Source organism: Phoenix dactylifera, chromosome 9 (assembly GCF_051530095.1).
Source record: "Phoenix dactylifera cultivar Ajwa chromosome 9, Ajwa_hap1_PhDact_Kaust_v1.1, whole genome shotgun sequence".
Lineage (NCBI taxonomy): Eukaryota > Viridiplantae > Streptophyta > Magnoliopsida > Arecales > Arecaceae > Phoenix > Phoenix dactylifera.
The window spans coordinates 1,430,615-1,445,704 of NC_143198.1; the positions used below are offsets into that span (position 1 = coordinate 1,430,615).

At 36.0% G+C, this 15,090-nt stretch overlaps 1 protein-coding gene across 1 annotated transcript; it reads right to left on the minus strand.

The window, feature by feature from the left end:
• Positions 1 to 4,504: 4,504 nt before the first annotated feature.
• LOC120104527 (cycloartenol-C-24-methyltransferase 1-like) lies at positions 4,505 to 13,900 on the minus strand. Its single transcript, XM_039115832.3, has 13 exons — positions 13,750 to 13,900; positions 12,017 to 12,111; positions 11,270 to 11,336; positions 8,598 to 8,671; positions 8,385 to 8,469; positions 8,233 to 8,288; positions 6,388 to 6,442; positions 6,226 to 6,273; positions 5,888 to 5,971; positions 5,403 to 5,603; positions 5,189 to 5,314; positions 4,992 to 5,089; positions 4,505 to 4,843 (listed from the first exon to the last, which is right to left on the minus strand). Exons 2-13 carry the CDS (start codon positions 12,091 to 12,093, stop codon positions 4,792 to 4,794), a joined length of 1,023 nt encoding a protein of 340 aa, XP_038971760.2. The 5' UTR covers positions 12,094 to 12,111; positions 13,750 to 13,900; the 3' UTR covers positions 4,505 to 4,791.
• Between the last annotated feature and the right edge of the window lie 1,190 nt (positions 13,901 to 15,090).

Consider the following 15,090-nt stretch of genomic DNA (forward strand, 5'->3'; position numbering starts at 1 on the left):
GCTGGCTCTCTGTTACATGGCACTGCTCCTCTTTCAGGTAACCCCTCTATCTTCACTGCTGATGGATCTTTATTAGATCTTGTGTTGGTTCTATTCGTTCGTCTCAAAAATCTGCCCTTATCTAACGTCTTGAATTTGAAAATTTTGATATGTCTGTTGGGATAGGGGGAAGGGGGCCGGGCCTATCATATAAAGAGGGTTGTTTAAAGAGAACCCGGCCACCTATTTTCATTCGACATTCCGGGGCGCCCGATTCGATCGACGAATTCGGCGGACATTACCCCCCTGCCCCCTCGGGGGGATATCTGGTCTTCAACTGGACCTGTCACCTGAGAATTGGACGTTACCCCCCTGCCCCCTCGGGGGGATTTACTTATTCGCGCACACATGCGCACTGTAATGACACTACGTATCATTTTAAGGTTTAACTTTTTAGACGAAATCGCGCTATAACGCGATTTCATCACTCCAACGATAAATCATCCACAAACGAGCTTTAACCTACCTTAAAGCTCGTTTTAGATTAAGAAATTGAGGGTTTTATTGTGGGGGTATCCCCCCCCCCCCCCCCCCCCCCATTTTTCAATGACCCGATAAATTCTTTCAGTTTTTCGAATTGCTAAACAACATCGGATCCATGCTGCAATATCTCCTAGTCTACATATGTTATGAGCTGGGTCCGTTCTGATACTATTTGTAACAACTTAGATATTTTTAGATTTCTTGATTTTGTATAAGTACTTGAGATCTACCCGATGTGGGACTAAACACACGTACTCACGGTTGCAAAAACCTACAGTCGTGTTTGTGTCGGTGAAACCATCTGACTACCTATCTCCTCATTCTGTTCAAACAGCGTTACGGTCTTTCGGTCTTAGAACATTGACCATAGTCTTATTGCGCCCATCGTCTTGGTAAAACATCAAGCGTGCATCTTGATGCATTGCTATAGAAATGTGCGGCTATAATTGATGGTGTGCACGGCGATGTGCGGCGGTGCACAGTATAATTTCTGGGCCGTTGGATTCACCACTGTACGAATACATGGTGTTCCAACATTGGATCATGACCGCGACTCCCACGCGGATCACCGCACTGGTCGCTCGTATGATGTATCTTTGCCCCCCAAAGAGGGATTCACGTTTCTTCGCGCGAATCCACAATCGGATCACCCACTGCACAGCTCTTAAAGCATTCCAATCGCCATCATTCATCCGCCGCATTCATTAGTTCTCAAAGCGGAATATATTAGAGTATGTTGGAAATATCTACAAGTGAGAAGAAGAATGATAGCAATAACTTCTGAGAAAATGACTCGTCCTACTGCTCCCTTGGTGGAAGTATCTTTCGAAGCAGGTGAGGATGAGCAATAACTATAAGTAGGTGAGAAGAGGGATGAGCAATAACTCCGGAGAAGATGGACTCGTACTGCACTCTCGGAGTAGTTGGTATCTTTAAGCAGGTGAGAAGATGGATGACTAATAATTTCTAAGAATATGGTAATCTTGAACCTTGTGATGTATAATTTCTATTATATTTTTAATAAAAATTAAATTTTTAGTGTCTTTTTAATGCTGAAGGATCTTTTTAGAAAAAAATAAAAATATTTTGATTTACGGCTTACGAAAAAGTAACTTTTTTATATTTCTCATGGAAAATAGTTTTTCATGAAACGTAGAATCATATTTTCATGGGAATACAATTTTTCCGTCTCTCTCCTTTGAAAACTCTAACCAAATAAGAGGCATCTCTTTACTTTTCCGTTGACCACACTTTCTCCCCTTCTTTTTTCGCGAACCAAATGAGCCCTAGGTGAGAAGAGGGATGAGTAATATCTTCTGAGAAGATGACTCGTACTGCTCTCTTGGAGTAGTTGTATATATCTCTAAGAAGGTGAGAGAAGGATGATTAATAATTTCTGAGAAGATGGTAATATGAACCATGTGATCATTAGAATTATTAATCACCGGCCAAAGGGACGAAAATATAGTTTGGGGTCTCGCATCAATACAAATGCAAATAGATTAGGTTGGCCCAGATCATGAGTAACCCTAACCCAACTCGATTCCTTATTTGGATTCTAATTTTGGACCCAAATCCAACTCAATAGAAAATCAGGTCGGGTCAGGTCCACGGCTATAATTTTTGACCCAACAGGTCATTTGAGTTGGATCGGATCCATATATGACTCAGTCCCAACCCAAAAAATTCATGTCCAGTTTAGGTTGGATCCGGATCATAGAGTGAGAAACCCAAAATTACCCTAAACATCAAACCAGTCGGGTCGGGTCAGATCGAGTCAAAATTTAGTATACCCAGACCTGACTCAAATAATGGAACGGGTCTAATTTTAAAATCCGACCTGGCCCTACGGGTTCTTTAAATCAGGTCAGATTGGGTCTAATGAGTATGACAAAGTCTAATCCATTGAATTCGTGGTATATGGAATGGATTCAATGCAATGGTTGTTTGGTACTTGATGGGAAGACATGAATGACCATTAAAGCTCACGGATCTTGCTAAGCTCACCTTTCAATGGGAAGATCCTTTGGTGGAGATTATGGCATGCCCATATTGAAGATAGTCGTCCCACTGATCGGTTATCTTATGATGATCGCATGAAAACCGAGACAAGAGAGCAGAAGTATAGTTTTCAGAAATCTTGCCTGTCATATGTATGAACGCAAGCTGATTGGCTCATCCCTGGATAAATAAATAACATAAATTTTGACACTTTCTCAATTCAAGAACGAATTATATCTTGCTACGATCAAGTTTAAAATATAGATTGTTCTATCAGAAATTTCTGCTATTTTCAAAAAACTACAACTTAGTAAAATATATAGTCAAATGAAAAAATCTACCGAAGTGGAAATGAAAAAGAAAGCTATTTTCAAACAAAAAATATAGAGTCAAATATACTTTTGTTCTTGCAATTTATTCTTGGATAGAGAAAATGAGATATCTATAATTCTTGCTCATTTTGTTTCTCTTATTTTTTTGAAAATCCTTAGTAGATAGAGAAAGTCATAGCAGCCGGCCCACCATTTTTTTTTTTTTTTAGCAGCAGCGATGCAGCATCAACCGTCTCCTCATCAAAGAGCGGATCTTGCAATCGCGTAGCTGAAAGTTCAAGTTCGCGACCATCATTATGGGTGTTTTTTTCTGTTCAAAATTGCCTGATTTTTAGACAAAAAGCCTGCCCATATATCATCCGAGCGAATATTGTTTCACGGTGGAAACCACTGAATTGCCGTGGGTTCATCATGAATCTTCTCAAAATAGGCTGATTACCATTCGACAAACTGTTCCCACGAACGTTATGGTGAGACTTGTATTGTCACTGTACTTGTAAATTGAACGACCACCAAAAACATGATGAGATGAGACTTTTTCCCCCTTCATAATGCCTCCAATGAGGGCATCATTAGGGGTTGTCATAAATCATTAGGTCAGGATGCATTATCCAAAATCAAACCCAAGACTCAATTAAAACACTATGTCCATACTCGATGTTAGATCCATAAGAGTACCTATAATAGGATCTCATGAACCTTAAGCTATTAAACAAATAATGATACAAGAAAATGGTTAAAAGCAAGAAAAGGTTATCCTTACTAATAATTTTTTAATAAAAGGATAATCAAGTTGGCTTTCAGGTAGTCAAACCATAAGTCACAGATAGAAATTTAATGGATCAAAATGGGTTGCTATTTGATTTTTATAATTAAAAGGCAAAATTGTTTGGCCTTGTTTATGCAAAAGAACTTTTACTCTATTTTAATTTTTTTGCTAAAAGGATGTATCATATATATCGGGTACGAATATATCCAAAAAAATTAAAAAATAACAAGTCTCGGAGGGCACTGGATGGTACCCTCTTTTCGGCCACAGAGTCTCTCCAGAATGGTTAGCCAAATAAGAGGCTACACAATCTGCTGCCCTAGTAGTCCCTTTATTTTTTATTCACCTTATTTCTTGATATCAGGGTTGGCTTTTTCATGGGCTGGACATTGGCAACTAAATCTCTTAGGCTATCAAGCCTTATGCTTGCTTGGGCCCACAAAACTGAGAGACCTGAGAAGTGAGAAAGATGAAACTGCCAAATGTCCAGCTGGAAAGCCATTGACCTGGCATCCTATTGTTAATTTGTTATGACTCCATCGACCACATCTACAATTTGTACAATTCGTAATCCCTTGTCTTGCAATAACACATAACGTTCCTTTTAATTTTGTTTGCTCGATACAAAGAAATGACAAGAAAAGTTTCTCTTACGGTGCAATAAAAGAAAGTTAAATGGCAAACGTAACTCGGTGACTTCTATTCTTAGAGGCAATGAGAATCTAAGACCATACCCATAGCCATAGCCCCGAATGTATCATCTCTTGCCTCTAGAGATAACTAGAATGAGGCATGCTTCAAAAGGATCTGTAGCCCCGTTCTTCACATTCGAATTTAATTAGTAGCGCGCACGAAGAGGAGCTTCTCATAAAATACTAGGTTGGCAATGGAAAAGGAGTTCTATGGCCATATTGCCACGACCTGTCTTCATTCTATGGCACCCAAAGACGTACAACACTAACAAAGCCCTTGGTGGAGTAACAAGAGCCAAAAGAACATATACTTGATAGAAGCAATTACAGAAGACCACAAGATGGCAAGCTAACATAATATTCAGCAACCATAAGGAAAAGGAAAAGGAAAAGGAAAGCATATATAGATAGAATCATGGCAAATCCCCCGTCGTTAAGTAGCAGCCATGGCTGACGAAGCTGCTCCACGAAATTATCAAAGGGGTTTCCGGGCAAGGAAGAAGTAATTCGGGGTGAAAATTTCTTTCCTGCATCCATCAGTTTTATATATTACCTCATTGTAGGGGTTTCATCATTGAAACCGACACGAATAAGGGGGGCAAACACCAATGCACAGGAAGATTGGGAGCATCCAGAAATTACAGCAAGTAAACTGGAAAAAAATATTTTACTTACCTTCCACCTTCCACAAGCCCTTCAGCAGCCTTTTCCAGCACTGATGATACTATCCCACTTCCCTCCGGAGCAAGATGCACAAATTCTAGTGTCTTAACCTACAGAACACCAAAATGAACAATATTTAATAACAAGCAAAAAGAAAGAAGAAGAGGAAAGAGATATGGAACAAGTAGTGTCGTAGTGATCTCAATTACGATAGTTTTGGTAATGACACGTCCAACAGCAGTCAATCGAAAGCTTGTCATGGAGAGACGCCTTGGATCCAAGGGCAAATACCATGGCACAGGAGAATCTAATGCAAAATCCTTCGCCCATACGACCTGTGAGAAAGCAATTGCATATTAGAGTCTCACATACCTTTATATAGAGGAAGCATTAAGGACCAATATATGCTGTGTAATCTTTTACCTCAAATCCAGCAAGCCTTAAGGCTTCAAGGCATTGGTTTGTAGTTCTTATGTCAGGGAGACCATCACCAAGCTCGATTAGAGCCTTAGTTTTCTGATGACTTTCATTCGTCGGATCAAAGTGATCGGTCAAGCACCACTCATAGGCCGCAAAACACTGGCCAGGCTTCAGTGCTCTATAAATCTCCTTATAGCAGCCAAGCTGGAACGGGCAAAAAAGCATTAGAAATATATGAAGAAGGTATGATCCAATCACGTTATGTCATACCATACCATACCGAACGGTACCGGACATACCGTATCATACCAGTGTATCGGTACCGCTGGTGTACCGACCCTCGGTATGCTAAAAAAAATTTGTACCGTACTGATAGTATGCTAGTGTAGCATCGGTACGGAGTCCGGTATTGGCATAGCAAACCTTAGATACAGCCAAAAGATAAGCTATTCGAAACGTGTACATAAGCATTTGAATCAGCAAATTACCACATCTGGTGCATGACATGTTGCTTCTATAGCGTATATCGCATCAAAAGTGTTATCGGGGAATGGCATTTTCATGAAGTCACCCTGCATATATGAGAAGTGAAGAGTATGGAGGACATGAAGATTATCCTAAATATTAACCAAGCATACTGAATTATATCTCTATATAATACCTCTAACTATAGAGGTTAAAGACATTTAAAATTCTAAATTATACCTCTAAATGAGAGAAATCGGCAATAATTTTTGCAAAAAAAGACAGATATATAGCAGAATACAACCCCAGAAATAGAAAAATAGTGATAGAAAAGAGAAAAGAAAAAAAAAGCTACATGTACCATAACCATGTTGCAAGACTCGCTCAATCCTGCTAGCTGGTTTAGCTCCTGTGGAATGAACACTGTCAGTCAGTAAAGGTTTTCTATCAAGTCTCAAATGCATGTTGATATTAAGAAAGACAAATAGGTATTAGAATAGTTAAGACAGAAAGTATTAACAACCTTGCCTCTTCTTATCTGGTACTCACAGTTGCACAATCCGGTAATGGATGCAAAGCTGCAACAGTTCAATATGTGAAGTTATCATAGCTATTCTCTTCTTGTTTTTTTTTTTTCAGGTAGAAGGGAGGTAAATTGCGTTTATTAATTTCTAAGATAAGTACATCCATAACTATTTGCATTTACAAGATGTAATAGATAAGCATGAAGCCTTGTAGTGCCATAGAATATCTTCATCTATTTAGCACAGAATTTCATTATAACGGCCACGACTGATTAATAGCAGGATATCTTCATCTAATCATGACTGACAACATATGAAGCAAAAATTTAGAGATGAAGAGAACAGTACAGGAGCAAACAATGTACCCATAAAAGAATTTCCATAATTTTGTATCAAAAAAATTCCATAATTAGTTTTTTTTTTCTCGGTGAAAATGATACGGCACTCAAGAGTAAACCAACATCTGTAGATAAACACCATGCTGAAATTGCAAGTTATCTGTGATTTAGGAAAACTAGAAAAGATTTTTATGTCAAATCATATGATTTATTCTCCAAAATATAAATCTAAAACAGACGACACATTATCGGAGGATCTGCTCCAGAACCATAAAAAGTTGAAAAATAGTCCAGGTTTTGGGAAACAAGAAAAGAGCTTGCAAGATTTAAATATTAATTCTACAGAGGATCTCAAATGAAAGACATTGAAGGACGATAAATGACTGCTAGTTTAATCTTTTGATCAATATAAGAATATGCTAAAGCAGAGGGCATTTATTATTTTTCTGACAAAAATAGAATTTAGAGCATGGGAATGATAGAAGCAGTTAAGTCTACGTGCATAAAATCTTACTTATTTACTGGTTATGTTTAAGAATCAGTACCTCTTAACTAATTAACTCTTAAAAATATCTGTACATGCTTCCCCTGCCAGTTGCACCGAGAAATTCTACTCAAGATCATGCATTATAACATACAAACGTAACCTTAACAACTAAGCTTCACCACCAACTTTAGACCATTCTCACAACCAGCCATGTTACTTTTCGTGGTTCCTCCTTCCTGACACTTTCAATGCAATTGGAGCTCCAGTCCTCATTAAGGCCTTCTTGGTTCTTTAATTATCGCAAAAGTCAAACTATCTCAGTTTATTAACCCCCATTTGAAGTCCAAGCCTCCTCTAACCCACTCAGCCCCCAAACCATCCATCCTAAACTTACTTCATATAAGCTTCAGCATGGCCTCTCAGCACTCATATGGCATATGTTAGGCTTCTCCCTTGGCCAACTTTGTGAACCATAATATATTGTGGGCTTTATTCCATGAGGTCCACAGTTAGATCTGTTGTATAGAAAATAACAAAGACCACTTATCTGAAATAATGAATGAACACATCACACCCCAGAAGAACCTTTCAACTTACCCACCTTTTTCTGATCACATTAGACTGCCATAGATTTGTCTTAGTAATGGATCAACAGAAATGGTCAGATTATGCAATTTTTTAGCCTTCAATTTTCATTTAAGCATCATATCAAGTTGTATTTACACAACAATTGCATCCACATACTTACCCTAACCTCGTCTTGTCGATGAGCACTTAATGATAGCAGTGTAACATACCTCCTTAAAAATGTGAGGCATGTGACCTGTCCTAGTGCTATCCCTGCCCAAGCATGTTTAACAACAGAATTCTGATAGAATTTGCTGCTCTAATTTCGATATGATTCAAAACAGCTTCTCTAGTAAATGCGACATGATAATTATGCAACAGGATCCATTTTAACTTTAAAATGGAATACAGAAAAACAACTTGCAGGAACAAAGTTGAGAAAAAAAGGTTACCTAAATCTAGCAATTTCCCGTAGTGGTCCACCAATCCCACAACCCACATCCAAAACCTGTATTTACAAATATACAGAAGCATACATTATCTACAAAGCATCTTGCCTACTAAGATTTGCCGTGTAAGTCACAAAAGGAAAGACAACTAAAACCTTCATTCCCCTTTTCAAGCCTAGTTGTAGCGCAATAAAATGCTCGTAGCGCTTGATGCTTTCTCTTAATGATTCCCCTTTCCATCTTCATAAACATTATTAAAGTAAATAATTAATTCTAAGCAATTATCAAGAAATGATCCATAAACATAGTGTATTTTTTTCTGATGAAAGATGAATAAATTAAATGTCAGTAATTAAAGTAGTGCTAACCTGTTAGCAAAGTGGAAGGACTCTCCCCAGCCATATTCATAGAAGCTTGTGGAAAGATCATAGTACTTGCTTACCTGAAATATATCAAATAAATACCAAAAGCATTTAGTTAGATTTTGCAAGGATATGGTCAAAACCACATTGACTGTTTCATGCTGGATTCAAATTCGCAGTTATTCAATGATATAGAAAATGAGTTTATCCTACAGGTTATGATATTTTGAAATCTTTTCATCAGATTACAAAGAACAAACATTGCTCCAATATTTTCATCCAGATTCCTTCACAAGACAAACAAGCATCACGTCATCAGTGCATACTTAGTTAAAAATTGACACTGATGCGGACATCTTTTCTCTAAATCAGAAGTGTTGCATATAGTCTTTTATCCATAATCAAATATGAAAACCTTAAAAATGAATCCATTGCAATTAATCCATGTATCAGTAAAAACTAGAGCAAAAACTTCGCTTTGAGAAAAAACTAAACTTAGCCCTGAAAAAAGGGTCTTGTTTGGATATTCAACTTGAAGAGATATAATTATACAATTTCATGGACCAAATTTATCCCTTCAACTAATCTCAAAAACTGTCAGCTATAGCTGATACCTGATCACAAGTACCTTAAGGCTTCAACAGTAAACATCCAAGTCATGACCAAGGTATCCTAACCTATCATACAATATTTGTCCTTATCCTGACATAAAAATCTGTTTAATAAAAAATGAAGGTATAAATACAAAGTATAAAAACCAGAATTTGAAAGTATAAGAGTCCATATTATATTTGTACATACATACATACGTACATACATGTATTCAGATTGCAATCTTTAAAAATACACTGCATCTGCCATCTCATGATCTTGATTTTTGCTGCTTATACAAGTCATAGCAAACTCTCATATACCAGAAAAAAATTAAGAAACGTTAAATGCCAGTAATTTGACAATTGACACTAGTTACCTTTTTGATAGTGCCTTTGTTTTTGTTTTTAAAATTCCAATAAGAATTGAAATAGACTGAACAGAAATAATGATGAAACCTTTTTGTTTTTAAAATTGTTTGTAAAACCTTTAGGCCGCATTTTTGAGCATAAAGCAGGCATAGGGCATGGAATAGGCCTTATTCTTGCCAAACAGCCTTTTGAAAATAGGCACAACCAAGGAAGAGTTATGCTGGTGAAACTTGCTTATGACAGGCATAAACATTCCAATGGGGAGCTGTCATAAGCTACTCCTTGGCATAAAGGCATCTTTCATATCTACTTTTTATTTTTTTATGAACAAAAATTTCTCGTCCAAAAAGTGTCCCAAAAATTATAACCAAACAGAAATTGGAATAACTCAAAGCGTAACTATTCCCAAGGGCATAAGTTTTGTGTTCCCATTTTTCTTGTTCCTGAATCAAATGCACGAAAAAGGTAGGCATAAGTGAGAAATGGTTATGTCAGTCAAACTTGCTTATAATAGGCTTAAGTATTTCATAGGAGAGTTGTCATAAACTATTCATGGCCATAAAGGAATTGTTAATGCCCACTTTTTACATTTTTTTTGGATAAAAGAATCCTTATTCAGAAGTTATTCCAAAAATCTTCCAAACATCGTAGCCAAACGGAATTGGAAAAACTTGAGGCATAACCATTCCCACAGGCATAGTTTTTTCTGTTTCTATTTTTCCTGCATAAACAACCATAAACAATCTCTGACATAGTTAGGAGTTATATTTGAAGTGGAATAGCTATAACATATTCCTACTTTAATGTGACTTTTGAAGAGTTGTGGTTGGTTCAGGACTCTTGGATTTATCTTTTTCCAGTATAATAAAAATATGCATACAATATGTCCATACATGGCAGCAAATTGAAGGTGGCCATAGTTTATTTCTTATCTATGGAGTCTAGAAAAGTTCACATAAAACTGCACAATTTAGTAACTTCCTCCTATCCTAGTAAACCGATTTTCAACATCATTTTATGAACCAAGCAAGCCTCAATTTCTTCAGATATTTAACTTTTTTTTAGATAACAGGCATAGCGATAAGATCACAACGTTAGCACATGTTTTTTCCTTAATTCTTGTTCTTTCTTTTGTTCTTCTTTTTATAAATTGCTGTCATATCAATGGTTTCAGATTTGTCTTATCTTGTGCACGTTAGCCATAAAACTAGTTGCTTGGAATTCCTCTAGTCACAAGAATCTTAGAATTAACTTTGGGAACCAGCTTTCCATGTCAATTTTTCTTCAAACTTTTATTTCCTGCATCAGATCAGGCATATCAGATCTCTGTTCCTCTACGGCGTCAGATCTTATGTCTTGCATAAGTACCCTTCCACTTGACAACGCAGTCTTCTACATCCTTCTTTCAATCTTTTTTTTTTTTTTTTTGGTAAATTTCAATCTTTGATCCTATAAGCCCAAATACCCTTAAAGTAATCTACTTTGTCCATTTTAACCATCTACCTACACAACTTAGGCCAGCAAGTCAACATTCCTATGATCGATACTGTCATTCTACTAGCCAAAGCCATTCTAAACCATAAGTAACACTCTAAACCATGGGATCATATTTTTAATGCTGGCAACGAGTTTTATATAAATGATAAAATGAACAAAGCTTTGTATTGGAGTTAAATCCAACAATTAAACAAGAAATAAATAGATAAGTTGTCTTACCATGTCATTGTAGTTGGCTTTTCTTGTTTCCTCATCCCCTCCAAAATAGCCATGATAGTTCTCATACCTAGGAAAAGAAAAATTATACACAATTAAAGAAAAATACCAGAAATCAATTTACAGATAATTGCGCTCAGAAAGAACTAATAGTGAACAAAATGTTGTAAACTCCAGGAAGAAACATCAATAGTCCATCTTTTGTTCACATCATTTTGTTTGTGGATTGTCAAATCAGTAACGGCAGCCACAAGGTTATTTTGTTAAAATTATAGGGACAGCAAAGATTCGAGCTTGTAAAGTTGAGGAATGCATAGACACCACTAGCAGAAAGGAAGGGCATGAAGAATGCGATTATTGTTTCACTTGTCAAATTACATTATTGTTTTATAAGCCTAAAAGAAGGAAAATTTAGGCCAGATGCTTCATAAGAAGATTCTGCATGGACACATGTACATGTTATAGGCCAAATAGCAAGGGTCCTTATCACAAACTATTATTCACAAAAGCTACATTAATCCTTGAGAATAATTAAAGAAAAGTACTATTGTACTATTGTACTTCTTTTTCCTTTTTCCTTCAACACAGTTGATAACTGTGATCCGTTGTCAAAACTTATGTGGTACAATATGCTCATAACGATAAGATAAAAATGGCATTCTCCCCGGATCAAACATACTCATAGCTATCTATGTCCAACACTATTGAATTATGATGAAAAAAAGACAGAGGGCACGGCGAGAAACATACTGCTCCACTGCCGACTTGACTCCCTTCTTGTCGATGCTTCCTCCCACAGCAAAAGCAAGATCCAGAGCTCCTGACATCACTGGATCCCAGAAACACTAAAAAAAATTGCAAGACCCAGATCAAATTTTTTTTAAAAGAAAACTTAATTAAAGCTCGTCCACTTTTATAAAGTTGAAAAAAAAAAAACAAACAAGGAGAATAAAAGAAAAAGAAAAATAATTTTTTTTTGAATTTTTTTTTCCATATATACCCTCTTAAATATATGAAATTATATGAATACCTTCGTAAAATTACTATTTGCTTGTATATCTTTTTTTTCTTTTTTGATATATATCTGTGCCATCTAACATTGTTAAAAAATAAATAGCTCAAAACTAAAATAACTGAAATACCCTTATAGATAGATATGTAGAAAAAAGTTATAAGGGTATACACTCAAATAACAACTTTACAAGGATATTCATACAATTTCTCATACTTAGAAGCGTATACAGTCAAAAAATCTATTAAAGAAAGATTGAAACTCGATTGACACTTGCTAAGTCTTTTATGATTCAGTTGGATCGACAAATCAAATAAAGATTGAGCAATACTACCAATTTTCTTTTTAAAATCATTACTCGGTCAAGTTAGAATATTAAGTGATCATTTTAGTAATGCTATTCTCCTCTTGATTTTGATATAATTATCATTATTAAATCTATGATACCTATATATTATTCATCATTTTTAAAAATGAAAGAATCTCAAATTTAAATTAATTATAGATACTTAGATTAGTAAAATATTTTTTAGTAATTTGTAAATATTGAGTTGTTGTTTATGTTTTAGGCAAGAATTTCGTAAAAGCAACATGGTCTATTCTATAAGAGTTGATATTAACATGAGATCATGTGACATGGTAGTATTAATCTTTTCTTGTCACCTTTTTTCATTAAGAAAACTGAATTATCTTTACTAAATTTTGATTATTTTTATTGAATTTTTTTAAGTGTATACTCTCCTAAATATGCATAATTGCATGAATACCCTTGCAGAGTTGCTATTTGTATTTGTATCCTTATAAAGTTTTCTTTTTGCGTGTCTATTTGGTAATGGTATTTCAGTCATTTTAAATGTAAATCATTTATTTTTTAACTACATTAGATGGTATGGATATATGTATAAAAAAAGAAAAAGAAGGATATACATGCAAAATAAGTATTTTATGATGATATATATGTAAATAGCAATTTTACGATGATATTCATATAATTTTATATATTTTGGAAGGCATACATGCAAAAAAAATATTTTTTTATTTTTTTCTATAATGAGAGAAAAAATAGTCACATCAAAAAGCACCTGCATTTGGAAAAAAAGAGAGTACATAATGTGGAACATAGATTTCACTAAAAAGGCAAAATCGAACGAAAAAAAGGGGACATTGAAAAAAGAAGAAAGAACCAAAGCCATATTTTCGCGAGAAAAAGCAAATAGAAGGAAAAAGGAAGACGAAACAAAAGATAAATAGCCAGACCTCAAACCCAAGCCAGCCATGTAGTAGGATTTTAATTAAAAAAAGAAAGAAAAGGGAAAGAATAAACGAAGAAATCAACAAAATTCGCGAATATTAGATTCTCTCGATTCTTTCAAAACAAAAGAAAAAAAAAAAGAAGAAATAGAAGGCTTGAGAAGAGATAACGGCCTCAAAAAGATCGGATTCGCTCGAATGGGCGAAGGCGAGGCCTTACGATTTTTATCGCGTGGAATAGGGGACGATGGAATCTAAGAGGGCAAGAAAACAAAAATATCAGAGGAAACGTGAAGATATGAACCCAGCCAGGCTTTCCATTTATAGAGAGAAGGTGGGCGCCGGGGGAGGAGAAGAGAACGGAACGGGGGAGAGAGTGGGCCTGCCAGCCAAATTGTTTATTCCTTCGGGGCCCCGTCGCCCGCCGGCGCTCCACTTGTACGGCCCACCGTCGAAAGGCACCAATCCATGATAATATTAGCAAAAAATTACTTATAATCTTGCGCAGATATTTATTTTTTTAAAAAAATGAATTATGTAAGTGCAAGACAAGGGTATTATTTTCATGATATAATGCCTATTATAGCAAAATAATAGATAAATAATGATTTACATATATATTTATGTTTTAAATATATGTAATGTATAATTTTAATTTATTTTTACGGAAATTATGGTGCGGATCATTTTTGGGACTTCTCTTGCATTTCGTAACAATTTTGCTTGGCCTTCGGAAGCGCTTCAGTCCACTAGAATGAATGCGACCTACCACTAGTCACTACAAGTAGAAGGAAACGGAGTACCTCAATGTGTTACCATATGTGATTGCGGACACCTGTCTCCCACGTGGGGCGACAGAGAACCAAATACTATTACTATATATACGGACGCGCGCGTTCTAATTGGCCAAGATCGAGCATCCTCTATTGTGCATGGTTTGCACTGTAACACACTATTAGTCACGCCCCGAATTCAGAACGCCGCAGACACCACCATATAGATATTCAAGGCTACAGATTATATCAAAGCAATACTAATTTTTTAAAAAAAATTTAATCAATAAATTATTCAAATTATTCTGACAATAGCTCCAATGTAACATGTGTTAAAATAAATCAAATATTCTAACTAGTCTAACTAAATGCCAATAACTGAAAGAATCTTCGGAAAATCTAGCGCACTTTCTAATCCTATACGATCATGCATCTGGATCTGAAAAATAGAAAAAATATGATAGTGAGCTACACAAGCCCAATAAGTAACATAATACTCCATAGTGGGTCAAAACATGCCAAATGTTTATTTTTTTTTTTTGGTAAACCGGGGTTTTACTATGCATTGCGAGGGCGCCCTGAAGCATCAAAATACAAAGCATGAGCAAGACCCTGCGGGATGGGGGCTGTACCATCCCATACAAAAACTCCAGTGTGATGTGTTGCATAGGAAGTGACCCAGTCAGCCACACTGTTCGCCTCCTGTAATACATGTGTGATCCCAACTGAGTCGAGACCCTCCAAAAGGTGGCATACATCATAGACAAGTGGATGTAGATCTGACCTAG

Coding starts and splice junctions, on each gene's coding strand:
- LOC120104527 (XM_039115832.3), bottom strand. CDS start 12,093: ATGTCAGGAGCTCTGGATCTTGCTTTTGCTGTGGGAGGAAGCATCGAC. Junction 8,289..8,384: donor GCTTGAAAAGGGGAATGAAG/GTTTTAGTTGTC, acceptor TTGTAAATACAG/GTTTTGGATGTGGGTTGTGG. Junction 5,090..5,188: donor GTGTCATTACCAAAACTATC/GTAATTGAGATC, acceptor GGTGTTCTGTAG/GTTAAGACACTAGAATTTGT.